Source organism: Stegodyphus dumicola, chromosome 1 (genome assembly GCF_044657685.1).
Source record: "Stegodyphus dumicola isolate Sdum_Otavi_A_Nest chromosome 1, ASM4465768v1".
NCBI lineage: Eukaryota > Metazoa > Arthropoda > Arachnida > Araneae > Eresidae > Stegodyphus > Stegodyphus dumicola.
In genome coordinates, this window is record NC_140768.1 from 103483912 (window position 1) to 103501913 (window position 18002).

Genomic DNA, 18002 nt, shown 5'->3' on the forward strand with positions numbered 1-18002 from the left:
GTTAGATTGGTATCAATATTTTCGGATTTCATGTAGTCTTTGTACAGCAGACTTGCTTTTTTACCAACAGTGTTGGATGCAAAGTCTATCCATATTATACACGGATCCGTAGAATTTGAATTAAATGTTATGTGCTTTAAGCAACCACAGGCTCCATTCACAAGGCTGTCTTTGATATCAATATTGCTAGTTATCATATATTTAATAAATAATTTTAATCTTACACTAACGAGTAAACCATTTGTTTCAATCATACTTTTTGTTTTTAATGATTCTAGTATACGATTTCTACTTGTATCTGATAATTTACCTAAAATCGTATCTTTTGCTTCAGAAATGTATTCTGTGCCTATTTGCTTTTCTATTTTCATCCGATTATAAATATCGACGTTAACATTTTCCGCAAACAAACGCATTGCACTTTCAGGAACATCTGATTCTTGAACCTCTCTTGATTTAAGTAGTTCTATATCCTTTGCAGTCATTTGGCCTACAGCTAAATTATTTAAAACGTCAATAAAGAGTTTTTCATCTTTTTGTCTCATAATTTGCATCAGTTCAAAAAATTCAAAATTTTCCCATAAAGGATTTATGTTAAACGCCTAAACATTTTATTATTTTTTGATATTTTATAAATAGGTGAATCCATTACAGGTGGTAACTGATTCAAATCACCAACTACAATAACTGATAAGTCACCAAAAGGCTTATTTATTCCTCGTATTTGTCGCAATCTGGTATCTACACGACTTAAAAGTGTACTGCCTACCATTGAAATCTCATCTATAATTAATAATTTTAAATGGAACAATTTTTCTCTAATATTATTTGCTAAATCAGCAGATAGTTCAGGCATTTGGCCACCAAACTGTACTACGGGTAGAGCAAAAGCGGTGTGTAATGTTATTTCATTAAAAAGGCAGCTTTACAAGAAGGGGCACATAACAGAACAGCTAATTTATCTTTCTCAGAACCAGGTAAATTGTCGTGGTAATTAGTAATCATTTGGTAAATGCATTTAATTACAGTCAAAAGTTGTTAATTCGGACACCCATAATCCGGACCTCAAAGCTAAAAACTTTCTGCGCATGTGCCGCGTTGATACATGCGCATTGGCGTTTACGCGTGCGCATAAGACCTTTACGCGCATGCGCATATGCGTGTGCGCAAGTGCAGAATACGTTTTCGCGTGCGCGTTTAACGTATAACGAACGGTATATGCTCAAATTATACAATTATCTATTTCAGTTAATGTTGATGCTTGCGTTATTCCTTAATCTTCGAATTGGATGCAGCTTATTATTTTTTGCAGACTGTAAGAGCAATTTTATAAAAGTAAACTTGAACTTTCGATTATGTCAATTCCCGATTCTGGAGCTCCCAAAGGATCTACAAAACGAAAGTATGTCTCAATGTCCGTCAAACAAAAAGTGGAATTGCTGCAAAAAATGGATAAAGACATGAAGAAGGTGACAGAGAGGTTAGTGAAAACGAAGAAATTTCGATTGACAAGTTAGTTGGTATTCTCGGCACAGCAATTACGGGACTTGAACAGTGGAGCTTTTTAACTGAACAAGAAATTATGTCTGTTTATAGAATTAAAGAGAAAGTATTATCACATAAAATGAAACAACTTACATTGAAAGAAATGTTTAATAAAGTAAACAAATAAATATTAAGCTTCTTTTTTTTTTTTTTTTTTTTTTTTTTTTTTTTGTAAATTTTGATACCCTTTAGATCATAATTGTTCTTTATTTCCTAAAATACGGTTTCATATTTTTAATTTTAGAATTTGTACATGCCATCTTACGAGATTTAAACTGATGATCTATAATCCGGAAAAATCGATAATCCGGAATCGCCGAAGTCCCGACGAGTCCGGATTAACGACTTTTGACTGTATTGTAGATTTCCCAACTCCAGCTGAACCGCTTAAAAATATTTTTAATGGTAATTTGTGTCTTTTGAAACTATTCAACACGTGCATCACAAAGTCTTGTTGCAAATTATTCAACTTCGACATTATATTTAACAGGTCTTTAGGTGATACTCGTTTAGGTATATAAAACGATTGTAAAATTTATCTTTACAAATTTCTTTTCCATCTTGTTGTAAAATATCAGTTTGCTGGTGGCCAGGTAATTCTTCAGCTAAGAAACTATTAATTTCTTCATCTTGTACATGCTGAATTTCATTCTGAACATTTTCTAAAGCTCTATCTAATACATCATCTCCTATAATCGAATATTTTTGTCAATTGTGTTCGATTATTTCTATATTATCAAGGTAAACGTTTTTCGTATCCACATTTTCTACTTCATAAGCTTCATTTCTCCGGGGCAAAAATAACAGAATTTATTCGCAATAATAATTGAACGAGTCTTGATCTAACTTAAACCGTCTGTATCTAATAATTGCAACTTTTTCTTTTGGTCGGTATTTAATTAATTCATCATCATTGCCATTACTTTGAATTTTTCATCTTGAATAACTAGAAACAAAATCTGCTAAACATGTTTTTTCTAGTGTTGGCGGTCTATTGGCATATTTTGTTATGATGTTATCCATGAATATTTCATTCGATTCAGAATTCAACTTTTGTAATTCAGTCGGACTTTTTAACATTAAGGCGCGTTCATTTATTGGACTTGTGTTAATATAAATTGTTTGTCTACTGCTTTTTGACAATGCAATGATAAAACATGATATGTCGCTTCTTGTGCCGACATTAAATTATTATTCAAAAATACATTAGTAATTTTTCGAAATTTTTCTACTACACTGATATTACCACTGTTAACATCAGATTCGGCATCACGTAAAAGTTTAGACAGACCAGCATCTACTTTTCCAACGTAGTTAATTATGTACGATGCTATTCCATATTCTTCTAAAACAAACTGTACGTCTCATGTTAGTCTCAAATAAATGTAATATGGTTTTATTATAGGAATTAATATTTACTTCTAAACTACCACGTTTTAAAAATACTTGTGGTCTTTTTAATGAACTCCTTAAAGCTACAATATACTGGTCTTCTGTTATTTTTAATTTTATTAAAATATCTTCAAAAGAAACAAGTTCTTGTTTTTTTTTTTTTTTTTTTTTTTTTTTTTTTTTGAAAAATATAACATTAAATTTCGAATTTCAGACAAAGTTTTTCCAATTTTATCACTCTTATCATCATTATTTAACGGATCCAAAATCATTGTCCTATTCATAACAGGCTGTGGAAAATTAAATCGATATTTCATTTTACTTTTTGTACCTTTGTAACACGTATGAGTATGTCTATGACATTGAACTGCCATAAAAACTTCGTTTTCATCATATTTACAAGTTATAAATCTATCTATAAATTGAATGCATTCTTTTACGCTTTCGCAGTTGGTTGGATCATATATGGGCGCATCTTTAATCCAAAGAAAAATGTGCTCATGCGGAGATCCACGTACTTGAAACTCTACTCGTTCATAACTATCTTCAATTAAATATTCATCAAAAACACTGTTATCCCGCTTTAAAAGTAATATTAATTTATTTGCTTTGTAATCAAGGTACTGCGCACAGGGTACTGGATCTCGTGTAACTAATTCTGATTTTTCTGCGTCATCTAAATGTTTTGTTCATATTTAATGTACTTAAACACTGTAATAATTCTGGCCAAATCTTTACACCTGCAGATACTGTTAAGAAAATTGTAGGTTTACCTAATTGCCTGATCATTGCCATTAGCTCACGTTTCTTTTATTCCCAATAAGAAGGCGAAGATCTAATTTGTTTTAAAATTTTATGACCCTGGTCTAACTTAATTAAATTGTCTAAAAATGCCATATCTACAACATTTTTAACTCATACATCTGTGGTTCGCTTTGTTTTTCTCAGACAAATATTTAAACTAGCTATGCAGGATTTTTTTAATTTCTTCTTAGCCATAAAAAGAACCCTAGTAGGTATACATGACCTTCGATCCCAGCGCCTAATCTCTGATTTTGCCCAATCTCCATACAAAATAAAAGCAGGAATATTCATTTTGTAACCACCAAATATCTTAAGAAAACACAATTCGTCTATATCTTCTACTGCATGCCAAGGTACAGGAGTTTTTCCTTGTGCTGGAGCTATAATTCTAACATTGTTAACTATCTCTTCATTTCTATCAACTAACATAACTTCTTCATCTAATTCTGCCTCTAATTTAAAATGTGAATCAAAATCTACATCATGTGAAAGACTTGAATGAGTTTGACTATTACATAATGCTATGTCATCATTAATATCAGAATTATCTACTATGAAATTAATTTTTTCATTGTACTTGCTTTGAAACTGATGCAAATATTTTTTGTCAATCTGAATATCGTGTTTCTTGTAAAGTGGAGTTCCAATCAGATTTTTTAGAGCTTCGCAGACAACAGCAGGACGAATCATTTCAAACACATAGTTGCTGTTGTGATCAAAATGCCTTTTTAACTTTAGCTGTAATGTCGCCATCTGATCGAAATTTCTCGGCAATACATTTAACACATCATTTATTTCAATTGGTATGTTTACTACACTACCTTTCAAGCCGAGTTGTGGATTTCCTGCAAAAGATTTTAAAGGCCTAATTTGCATGAAATTAATATAAGGTGCAACCATTCTCTCTTCAAGTGAAGAAAGAATTTGCAAGCAATCAGGTACATCAACAAATTTCAATCCATTGCTAGTAGACAGATTAGGTATTTTACTTTTACTTATATGAAAGTTGCAAGTTTTACAAATAAATTTTCAATTATAATTATAAATTTTTGAAAATATGTCTTCAGAAACAGTTTCTTTAATTTTAACTAAATTAAAGTTAACTACAGAGTGACTGAAAAATAAACCCTCACAACAACAACATATAAATTGAGGCATACATGCTCGATCTTTAATAAATTGCAAAAAATACTTATCTTTTGGTACATTACTCCTCCGATACTGTCGAACAATATTCTCTCTAAGTCGTTGATCATCATTTCATTTATTTGTTTTTTGTTGCCTGTCATTTAATAGTTCTTTGGTTTGATATAATTCTTGTGATCTTAATTTCTGTACACGTTCTCTAGTTTTAAAATTTTCTCTCTCTTTGTATTCATCATCTTCTCTTAATCTTTTCATTCTTTCCTTCGTCTTAACATTTTCTTCCACTTTATAGTCATCGCTCTCTCTTAATCTTTTTATTCTTTCCTTGTTATTAAGATTTTCTACCACTTTAAATTCATATCCTGCTCTTAATCTTCTTATTCTTTCCTTGGTCCTAACATTTTCTTCCTCTTTATATTCATCATCCCCTCTTAATCGTTTTATTCTTTCCTTAGTCTTAACATTTTCTTCCTCTTTATATTCATTATCCCATCTTAATCTTCTCATTCTTTCCTTGGTATTAAGATTTTCTACCACTTTAAATTCATCATCTGCTCTTAATCTTCTTATTCTTTCCTTGGTCTTAACATTTTCTCCCGCTTTTATATTCATCATCCGCTCCTAATCTTCTTATTATTTCCTTAGTCTTAACATTTTCTTCTGTTTTATATTCATCATCCCCTCTTAATCGTTTCATTCTTTCCTTAGTCTTAACATTTTCTTCCTCTTTATATTCGTCATCCCCTCTTAATCTTCTTATTCTTTCCTTGGTATTAAGATTTTCTACCACTTTAAATTCATCATCCGCTCTTAATCTTCTTATTCTTTCCTTAGTCTTAACATTTTTTTCCGTTTTATATTTATCATCCCCTCTTAATCGTTTCATTCTTTCCTTAGTCTTAACATTTTCTTCCTCTTTATATTCCTCATCCCCTCTTAATCTTCTTATTCTTTCCTTGGTATTAAGATTTTCTACCACTTTAAATTCATCATCCGCTCTTAACCTTCTTTCCTTGGTCTTAACATTTTCTTCCGCTTTATATTCATCATCCCCTCTTAATCGTTTCATTCTTTTCTTAGCCTTAACATTTTCTTCCTCTTTATATTCATCATCTGCTCTTAATCTTATATATTCTTCTAAAACAAATTCTTTCCTTGGTCTTAACATTTTCTTCCGGTTTATATTCATCATACCCTCTTAATTGTTTTATCCTTTTCTTCCTTTTTATATCCATCTTCTTGTCATTTTTTTTAAGATATATTTCTTCATGTTACATTTCTTTTTCCTGTACGGTTTTTTCTTTTTCATCCTTGATTATTCAACAAATAATCCTACAGTAAAAGTGAATATTTTACGCTGTGAGGTAAAAATAAACATCTGTAACCAGTATACAGGAGTTCAGTAAATGAAATGGCTGAAATACTATTAACTTTCATATAGCTATATAACGTGCAATCCAAGCATCACGAGAACTCAGCATTACAATGATAAATTTAAAGATCATTCTCTTTAGAACAACAATAAACCGAAATTAAATAATGTTGCCACTCGTTAATTATATTAATAAAATATCGCTTGTATTTATGTAATGATAACGCGCTTATATTGAAATAGAAAAATGTTAATAAGCAGACGATAACAACGCATATGAACTGATAAAAATTTATTAAAATGAATTTAAATTATTTTAATTCTAATTTTATCCTTGCATCAAATAGTTTTGAATGAATGTTTCAGTTTAAACACGGCCACCAAATATATAATAGAACATATTACATTTCAGTTTTCTTAATAAAAAAATATTAAAAGAATTCTTTATATTAAAGGAATACCTTATTTCCTCGAAAAAATTCCAGAAAGGATTAAGCATAATTTAATTTGCAATCATAAATGAAGGCGTTATATTTGTTGTTGCGAAGCTTAGTCTCTCTAGATTGGCAACAAATCTACTATTCTGCTGTTTCAAATGTAAATAAATAAGTCCGCCATGTTATTTAAAACTAAAGGCTTAGCCCGCATTTAAACAGCTTTTAAATTGTTGATAATAGTACAAATACTACTTGCAGATTTACTAAAGGTATAAAAACCTTAACCGGCAGATAAGAACAACATAATTCCATCATTTTTAAAGCAAAAAATGCACAATTTATAAGCATATAAGAGTAAAGAAACTGAGATCACTGAGCCGGGTAACAGAATGGATATATATATACGTTTGGTGCAGACGATTGCAACCAAAATACAAGGTGCACATCCACATGTTATAGCAATCCTATATACAAAATTTCAACATTCTGACGCTACTCGTTTTTGAGTTATGCAAGATACGTACGTACGTTTGTACAGACGCCACGAAGAATTCTCTTCAGAATTCATTTTAAAGCAGTTTTATATTTTTTTTGGTGGAAAGGTGTCTTTTATTCTGTCTTTACGTCCAGATATCACGCAAAAACATAGTTAAATTGCATTCGGTAGCACTCAAAATGGATATTTTCGTTGAAATATGCTGCCTGAAACTTTTCGCGATTACAATACTTCCTTTTTACTTCGTACGAGGAAGTAATAAAACATTTGATGAATATTTAGGCGTCATGGATTCTTTAATAGAAATACACTGAAAGATTTTCAGATTTTGACAAGCCTACTTTTACGAAATTGGCATTTGAACCACATTTAATAGATAAAATTAACCTACAGAACTACTAATAGAGCTATTTGAGTTGTGGGAAGATAGTACCCTCAGATCTCTCTTTGATGCTACAGAGGATGCCTTAGAAATCTGGAAAAATGCTGTTGAATATCCATGCCTATGATAGCATGCAAACTGTCTATTTTCCTGCTTTGGAAACACTTACCGCTGTGAGCAAGCATTTTCTCTCATGACAAATTAATTAATACTAGTTTAAGAATGAAAATTACAGGGCCTCATTTAGAGGATATACGAGGGCCATCCAGGAAGTAGATTACGTTTCCGTCTGTGTCCGCTAGGGGCGGGGCTAGCGCGGCCATCTTGGGGTAAGAGCGTTGCGCAGCTCAGTCTGCATCTAGCCGTGCTAGTGAGAGGTTCGTGCTGTGCTCCGTTCAGATACTGTGACGGTTTGAAATGTCTGCGTTAATTGAAAATCCCGCGAGCTGCGAGGTGCGCTCAGTAATAAGGTTTCTGACTGTAAAAAACTGTAAACCGATAGAAATCTATCGGCAGCTTCGTGAAGTGTATGGGGACAACATTATCACTGAAGGTGGAGTGCGTCAGTGGGTCATAAGATTTCAAAATGGCCGAACCAATGTTCACGACGAAGATCGAAGTGGGAGACCCAGCATAGTGACCGCCGAATTTCTCGAAAAAGTCGATGCTAAAGTCCGTGAAAATCGAAATTTCACAATAACGGAACTTTCTTTGAGTTTTCCACAAATTTCGCGAAGTTTGTTGCACGAAATCATCAGCGAAAAGCTTGGTTACCACAAGTTTTGTGCAAGATGGAAGGCAAGAAGAGGTAACGAAGTGGTTGAAGGCGCAGGCGGCCGAATTTTTCGACGAAGGAATTTCCAAGCTCGTACATCGCTACGATAAATGCCTTAATTTGTATGGTGACTATGTAGAAAAGTAGTATTTGAGTGTGGCTTTCATCTGTATATAATAAAATTTGTTTCCTATACTTTGTTTATTTTTTTATTCCAAAACGTAATCTACTTTCTGGATAGCCCTCGTACTAAGGCTGCACGTTACGAAGTTTGATCCAAATAGTCAATTACTTTCAGACAAGAAACAAATGAAAATATCCCACTAAATTAAATTTTCCTTATTAACTTTAATTTTATTTTACATACTGTTGCTATTGGTTGGTATGCTATTGAAAAATACTTTTACTTCATTATTATTTTTATTAAAAATTATTTTAACATTAATGTTATAATAAGTTAGCCTTATATAAATAGAAACATATTTTATACCGTAAATTTTTATTTTAATAAGGGACTTCATTCTTTTTGTATTATTTCAATATAATAAAATAAAGTGATAAAACTATACAAAAACTAATAATTTCACAAAATTTGCATTTATAGGCATAACAACTTATGCGGCCTCCTTTATCACTGCCTAATTTAAATGTGGCCTTTCATGGTAAATAAGTTCCCCACCTCTGGCCTATGCTTTACGATGTAATATATATCAGAATAAGATAACTGGGCAATGAAAGTTTTTCTGTAGAGAAAACCTCTTCATGATAAAGGACGATTCAAGGAAGGCGAAATAGATATGTCAACACATACCCAATACCAAGAAAGAGCAGCACCTGAGAATTAATATCACATTCCACAACTTGTTGCCCCATGCTCTGATGACCACAATAAATCCCAACTGCTCTCAGATCCCCCACTTCCAGCATGCTGTTCACCACTGCAAGCAGAATCAGCTAAAGAACGCTATTGGGAATTAAAAACAAAAATACATCAATCATAAAGTGAAATTTCAATGGATTGAAAGCAAGCCTATTCATTTCCACTCTTCTAATATTTGCAATTAATTGCAAAGATTTAATGTTCTGATAGTTCTTTTAATAGCAAGAATAGGTAATTCACAATAAACTTCAGTCATCAAGTTAGAACAGTTGTCAACAAATTTCAAGAAAAAATGGTAATAGATACAAGATAATACTGTAGCTTCTGTTAGAATACTAATCATTAAATTTCACAACTACCTTTTTTGTAATTTATCACACAACTGACACACGACCAAATGATCCAATTGTTTGAATATTAGGTCTTTGAAATAAGAATGTCAGAAATATAAAAACATAGTTGCCATTGCATTAATGTTAAAACAGGCATGAAAAAAAAAATCTTTATGAATCTAGTGTTTCTATTATATGACTTTATTGCTTGGTTTTGTCCACTGTTACAGTCATTTTGGATTATTTCTATTCTTCCCTTGAAAACAACACAGGGCTAATTGTTACCACATTTCAAAAATCCTGAACACTACCGCTGAGCGTAAATATCTGACATAATCTCAAATAATTTAGAATATGAATGGGATATACAAGCATATATATACTATTTTTAAAATTTCATTTCAAACCAAAAAGTACAATTTTATAAGTTTATTAAAAATTACATTTCCTATATCATTTTACAAATTTTTTTAGTTTCCTAACATTTCAAACAATGATAGCCAAGTTTAGCTTACTTACTAGGGAGGTTAAAGTTCCAGAAATTGCTTCATTTATAATTTTCCTTCCAAGCAACTGTAGTATGATCAGCCACATATTATTCTATAAGCAATGGCTCTTCATTTAATCTTTACAGTATTAGATTAGAAACTCAAATATGCATATTAGAACTATTAAGAAGGATATTAAGAATTTTGGTAACTTGTCCAGTTATTTAACTAATCATTCTGAAAACCTTTACTAATCCAGTCTTAGGCATCTCTAACCCAAAAATTTCATCTGCACTTTTTTAATGAGAATAAATAAATTGCTCTCTGCTTTCATATAGGCTATCAACTTTTGGTAATGTTCTATAGTGTGTCATAATGTCACCCCATATAATTAAATTAACACTGGGTCCATGAAAGAAAGTTTAAATTTAATTAGTTTGTTGATTGGTGGGAAATTATTTTTCCCCCATCTTCTTTCAACCTGAATTTCATAGCTGAAAAGTTCAGAATATCAGTTTCTTCTATTTCTATAGAAGTATCAAAGTATCTAAAAGTTTTAAATTTATGTAATCTCTGAATAACACATTTGTTTTAAAACAAATTCAGGAAAGATTTTGAATCTACATTTCACAAATCTGGAAATTCCATATTTTAGCAAGTAAAAAATCCTAATTTTCAGCTATATTTGGACCACAATAACTCCTGATAACTGTAACATTGGACAGAACAGTACACTCAAATAGAAATACAATACTACCTGTAATGATTTTTTTTTTTTTTTCATACGTGTTTTAAAATGAACACACTGCATAATTCTAAAAACTGATACATACATGGCCAGATGGAAATGATTCAGAGATAAGGGGGAACAACATTAAATTTTAATGGACGGGATAGACTTCCCTAGCAAATAAAATAATATACTCAGCTAGGAAATCTATTTTACCCAGTAATGCAGAAATCCAACATCAGTCTTGCAGGATATGCTTATTTAGCAGAAACAAGCCCAAAATCTGCAGGATGAAAATATTTGTTACTGGAACAAGAGTTGAGCAGATGCTATACCTACGAAAGCATCATAGAAGCTCTGCATATTTCTAAGCATTTTAACATTTAGATAATTTCAAAAAGTAAAATACTAAGACATGTTTATCAACAACATAAGTATATGCAAATGTAACATACTAAATTATTTTTAATAACATGTTTTTATAATTATAGTATTCTTTTTCAAAGACCAGGCATATCTGAACTTTTCTCTGATTATGCAGGGTGCCCACTAAAGTCCAGTGCCACCTGCTTAACTGTCGAAAGGCTGAAGCAATAGTAACAAAAGTGGTGTCAAGGTATAGTAAAGCAGCTATGTGCAAATAGATGACACTGCTTACAGCACCACCTAGTGGAAAAAAGCAAAGTTAGCGCTGCTATTTTGAAAACAGTATGAGATATGAGAAAAAAGAATCACAAAGTATTTGATTAAAGAGCATCATCAATTTAGCATGAAAAGACCCTCATGGATATGAATGTTAAGAACAGAACATTTTAAATACATTTTTGTTCACATTTTCTCAACTGTGATGCAGTGAAATGATCTTGGGGGGGGGGCTAATTATCACAGAGTACCTTTATTTTCAATGCTCAAATTTCTCTCCACCTGCTGAAATGCCCATCTGCTCTTGTTAGAACTTCACATTGTAGCATAGCGGTTGACAAGTTTGCATAAGCATCTGTAATATGTCTTTGAAGGTCCTGCAATGTTTGTGAAGGGCTCGCAAACATTTTGAGTATGACCTGCTGTTTGAGGTATCCCCACAGGAAAATACCCATTGGAGTTAGGTGAATAAGGATGTCATTCTTCAAAACCACTATAGATGATAATTCATTTCCAAATTCCTCCATCAAGTACCGCTTAAATGTTTATGTCTTGCGTGCAACCATGCCATCAAGTTTAAATCACCCATTCCAGAGTTGGAGCAACGTCAGGTTCTTAACAAAATCAGGTATTAAGTCTTGCAAAAGTTCTATATATTGTGAGGTTTTTAATGTATCCTGGTAAAATATTGGGCAGATTAGATTGTTATCATAAATTCCACACCAAACATTAATCAAAAACCATATCTAATGTCAAATCTCAGCAGAACATGATGGATTTTCCAGTGCCAAGTAATGGGTGTTCTACCTATTGTACATTTCATTCCACTAAGAGAATGCTTCATCTGTCTACACTTTATCTGCCAAGAATATTGGTTGGACATCTATATGGTTCATGATGGAGTTGCACCATGTAAAATGCCTCTCAGCAGTCCAGTTATGCTTGATAAGGTGCTGGTAGGTATGGATGAGCACCTAATTCCTTTTGTATTTTCCAAACAGGGCTTTTTTAGAGGCCACAAATTTCGCTTATCTCTCTTGTGATGCAGTTTGGATATAACAGGATATGTGGGACTCAGGAATGCCAATTTCATTGTCTGATATCTGCCACTTGTTTTTTAGCCTCAGAATCAATAAAAAATCTGTTTTTGTCTATCATGTCAGCATTTTAAGCTACAGGATACCCTTTCTTTGTCTCAAAAGTCACACAGAATATGCATATAAAGGAAAACAAAATGAAAACTTACCAAATATACACAAGCAACAGTTTTATTCATACAAAGGCTATATATATAGTTACTTGCAAGTTAAATTTTTCTCATACAAATAGTAATGTTTTTTTTAAATGATTAAAATTCATATTAAAGTAAAAATTTCTGCTTATGTCTTTTTCTGGACTGTTTAGATTGAGGATATTTTTGTTTGATGTTCTAACAAAGTCAGCCATCATATGTACATTCCATATACCTTGCTATCATGCCCCCTTTTCAAATCTTGGTAGAATCACTCCCTCTGCTTATTCCATACTCTACCAAGATTTTTTTGTATAAAATGCATGCAATTTGATGCTTATGCTACAACCAAACATTTTGAAACTCTCCAAAAGTTGCTGGATAGTTTCACTGTAATTATATGCTCATGTATTTTCAAGAAAGTCTTCGACAATGTTTTTGAATGCCAAGCAAGTTTTTTTTTTTTTTTTTTTTTTTAAGTTTTGCTATTGTTCCAATAAAACGTCCATCTTAAAGCAACTGCCAAAACTTTTTTAGAGCAAGTTTAGTTAGTTTGGACCAGCAAACAAGTTGGCCTTTATCTTTTCACATAACAGACTACGAAATGCCGAATCGAGACACTTGAAACAGCCTCTTAACTAATTGTTTCCCGAGACCTATTTTTATACGCAGAGGTGAAAATATAACATTCTGTTTTATATGTTGACAAGTGGATGATGTAGAATGTTTGAATCTCCAGGTTTCAGGTCAGACCTCAAATTCGACTGCATCCAATGCTTTTCACGAGCTCTGCTATCCCATATACATATAAAAAAAGGCATACTTGGTACATATGCATTGCTGGCCAAGGAGGGAGCAGATCATTTTAAGGTCAATACACATGATCCATTCAAGCATGTAATTTTGCCACAAATCTGACTCTCTTTTGACTCTTAATATTCTTCACACACTCTTTACGTCTTAATAATTTTCACACACTCTTTATGCCTTAATATTCTTTACACAAACAAACTGAATGGCCTATTGCAAATACATCAAATAAATTTCCATTGTGGAGGAGGATACACTTCAATATCCACAAGTTGAAGGTATTGCAGAAATGTACTTTCTCTTGATTGAAAGTAAGATACCTTGAAGAAAGTTTTTCTTGTGCAGTCTTGATGCTATCAGCTTTGAAGCTTTTTTGAATAGTCTCAAATCTTATGCTAAATCATTTAATTTATGCTGGTCAAATCCCTTAAGAATGGAATAATCTTCAATTTCAAAATCTTTGTCACTGGAGTAGATTCCATATTCACCAGAATCGTATTCCTGTATTTGCAAACAGGGTGGGAGTTCAGCTGAGTGAAGCAGTTAGCATATAGTTAAATGATAAACTAGGATATTCTATTTTACATTTGTTTTCCTTGTTATATCCTGACACTTTCACAATACACAAATAATCACTCAAATTATCTTTGAGCTCTCACCATATCATAGGTATACCCAATGGAATTTTTGAACATCTTCCCTTCATCCACATTTGTATGTTCCCATCATCCATATCCATAAACTCTCGACACACTGCTTACACAGTTTGTGAGTGGCCCATGATTTACCTTTATCACCAATTTTCCCTTTACCATACATAAAATACACTTGTCTGACAAATGTACTGATGTTTGACCTTTCCCTGGGAATGTTAAAACTGCCATTTGTACAACAAAATGAAATGGGGCTGTTTAAGCACTTATGACACCGAAATAGCGGAGGTAGACATAAAGAAGGTTTCAGTTCATATATAAATAAAAACTAAACACAGCTTACCATATATACAAACAAGAACTCCGACTCCATATTGGAATGCATTTCACTACATCAGAGTGACACATGTCTCACAAACAGTATCTCAGGCTTAACTGAAATAGTCTGAACAAGTACACACCTGCTGCTGCTCTCATTCACCCAGCACCAATCAAAGGGTTTATATCAACGCAGGTGCATAAGAGGGCAGTAGTATTTTCTATGATCCCCACTTGATGCTGCGGAAAGCGGTCACATTCACATAAGGTGTAGAGAGAAAATCTTGACATGGTAGAAGAAAACTAACTATAGTTTTGAAATCAATATGCCTTTTTAATGCTGAGGCAGCTCAAAAATCGAATACAACAGAAATTGTGATACTAATTATTCCCATGACAAGCACCTTGGCTTATCTGTCTAATCGAAGATGGCTAACCACACAGCCTGTTCATTTAAATGTTTCACAATCTGTGGGATGGTTCTGTGTGAAGAATGCAGGCATGCAGGAAAAAGTGGGCAATACAACCGCGCTGCCGATGATCTAAGATGATCTTGCAATAATAAATTTTGCAAAATCGCTCGATGATCATGAGCTTTAACATACAATTCTGAGAGGAGATATCTCTTTTATAAGGTGTCTCAGAGAAATGCGTGACGTTTCACACAGTATTTGCATAATGCACAAATTTTGTACACCAAGCTCAAGTTGTGTTGAGTTGATGCATTCTGTGACATGATTGTGCATGATCTCCATGAAGTCTACTCTTTAGAGACAATCAGTACAAGGATGCAACCGAGGTTCAAATAACAGTTCGCTCGATAGTAAATTACATGCAGTACCACTGTGTCCCAATGTGGTCTTGTTTTTTGTCTGTAACATAATCTTTTCTCCTTCTGTTCAAGTTTCACGATATGTTTCAGAAATCGCAAAGAAATAGACGTGCGTTTTCAGCATTCACATCCATAAGATGCCTTTCTGCACCAAATCGGTGATGCTCCACAGCTTTGTAATTAATGTTTTTCCTAGTATCTCATAACTTCGAGACAGGAATGCTAACTCTAACTGCCATTTTACTCCAGGTGGCACTGTAAGCAGACCCATTTATTAGGATATATCCACTTTATATACCTAGACTTTGACAACTACAGTTGCAGCTATTTGGCAGTTAAACGAGCGGTACTGGACTTTAATGGGCACCCTATAAGTAAAATAAATTATTATATTTGGAAATTCAAGACTGAAAATGTTTCCCATTTTAGGCTATAGCCTTTCATTCTCCACAAAAGTAACTTAATTTTGTTTCTTTAGCTTTTGACTTCAAATTTTAATTTCTTTTGTTTTGTAGTAGTTTTGCCCTTTTCTAAGTGCAAAATGTTTATAAAAATATTAATTTAGCTTACTGCATTTAACATGCCCAATGACATGTACACAGATTCTAAGTTATTTTAACACCTTCTCTTAGTCCCTCAAAAGAATCATCATTAAATTTTTTATTCAATTAATTCTGTTTCCTAATTTTAAGCCTTTTGCTGGTTGAAATATTTCACAATTTAAGATAATAGCCTACTATTCTCTCTCTTTTTTTAGTTTCATTTATTTTTTACGTCTTGACTTAATTAACTTAAAAAATATGATTGTTTTTGATTAAGTTATTTGGGCAGTTTTGAAAAATATTGATTTAGCTTGTTGCTTTTAAACTGACCAATTGTTTATTTAGTTTTGAGAATTCTAATTTTATACTCTTCAAGTTTTGTACAGTATTTTTTATTTTGGGTCTCAATGGAGCAGAACATATTTTTATGATTTATTAAAAAGATTAAATAAATTTATAATATTTTATACTATGTTTTACCATTACCTTACATTATTTTAATTAATTTATTTGGCAATTACTTTTCATTTATAGTCCTCCCCATATAACTCAGAAACTGTGCTCTGTTGAAAAATTTTCAGCTGCTCTTTGAAAAAGATCAAAGAATTTTCATTTCTTCTGTTTAACTGCATAATTTTATTATGTTATTTTATTGAACTGCTTTATTTTTGTTCCAATTTTGAGTATTTACTTTCTGCCAGACTGTTAACCACGAAAAGTACACATGTGTGCATTAAGATTTTGTAATTTTTTATAAAATTTATTTCTTTAAATTAAAAAAATGTCCAAACATTATACTGGGCCATTCAAAACACTTTTATACTTGAAAATATACATTTATGACCAAATACTAATACAGTGGAGCAATGTTTATACATTTCTCGCTTATATGCCTTTTACGTTTATCCCTTCACATTGGGCCGGATTAAAAACCTATTTATTTTAATGTAAAATATTGCTTTTACACGTCTTATAACTTGCTATACATTGCTTTTGCTATTTACAGCACTGGTTTTACATTTTGCCATCCCACCATTCAAATACTTTTTCCAGAAATAAGAAGAACAGAACAAGGGCATAAGACATCACAGTCTGGAATGAGAGTTGAAAACCAATTCATGAATAATGGAGATACTTGAAAGAAAAAATATATATGATATTTCCCCCCTTCTGCACAGGATGCTACATTAAGTAAACTGGGAAGAGCTGATTGATTCAAAATGTCACAAAAATGAGAGTCACTCTCGTTAAAAAATAAAATTCCAATCTTAAAAGAATTTGATGAGACTACTGGTTTGGCAAAAGGGATACTTCTGTTATGGCTGTTTATGATAGAAAAAAATTTGCTGAGGTTGAAGATATTTTGCTAAAATTTTTCACACAGTATTGTGCATCCAATATTCCAGAGAATGGAACTATGCACTTTAATTGAAACTGGGTTTGGGAAACACTTTGATTAAATGTGAAGGAAGCCTGCTTTTTATCTGAATGGCTAAATTAATGGCATGGAATCCCATGTTATATAATAAATAGTGAATCAAAGAGTGTTTCTGTTAAATCAGCTGAAACATGCTTCAAGAACTTATACACCAAAATAGATGGAGGAATATGAATTGAAAGATATTTTTAATGTTCATTAAACTGCTCTTCTATTTAAACTTATACCTATAAGAACACTAGCTTTCAAAGATGACTACTGCAATGGAACTAAGCAAAGTAAAGCACACCTCACTGTTTTACTACATTCAAATGCTATGGTATGGAAAAAATGATAAAATTCAAGGTGCTTCAAACATATTAAAACTCTGCCAATAGAATACAAAGTAAAAAAGAAAGCATAGATAACTATAGACATATTTACAGAATGGCTTAAAAAGTAATAAATAAATAAAAATAAAACTGTAAGGAGATAAAACTGCAAAATTTTAATTTTTATGAATCAGTGCCCAGCCCATCCTCAAACGACAGACTGAAATGCAATGACAAAAGTGAAAGTCATTTTCTTTCCTGCAAGGTACAAATAGCCCTTTTACAGGATATACAACAGAAAAATTTAAATATCCTTTAGGCTATGAATATGATTTCACTTACGTAGACTCAAGTAAAACCACAACAATTAAAAATTGCTTCACTGAAAGGAGAGTTCCACACTCAGGGGCAAGTGAAAGTGTTTATAATGTAAATGGTGATAAAAC

The 18002-nt window shown here is 32.2% G+C and overlaps 1 protein-coding gene and 1 pseudogene across 5 annotated transcripts in view; both read right to left on the bottom strand.

The window, feature by feature from the left end:
• The window catches only part of LOC118182008 (phosphatidylinositol-3,5-bisphosphate 3-phosphatase MTMR3), a 194761-nt gene that overhangs the window by 28822 nt on the left and 147937 nt on the right, over positions 1-18002 (bottom strand). For 4 of the 5 annotated variants that reach the window (XM_085818549.1, XM_085818533.1, XM_085818543.1 and 1 more), the window contains one exon: positions 9161-9313. The exons of the other annotated variant lie outside the window; for it this stretch is intronic. In XM_085818549.1, coding sequence (XP_085674675.1) covers positions 9197-9313 — 117 coding nt within the window. In that variant the 3' untranslated portion in view covers positions 9161-9196. The remainder of the gene's footprint in view (positions 1-9160; positions 9314-18002) is intronic. 5 annotated transcript variants of the gene reach the window in all.
• On the bottom strand, positions 1682-3834 carry LOC146999182 (uncharacterized; annotated as a pseudogene).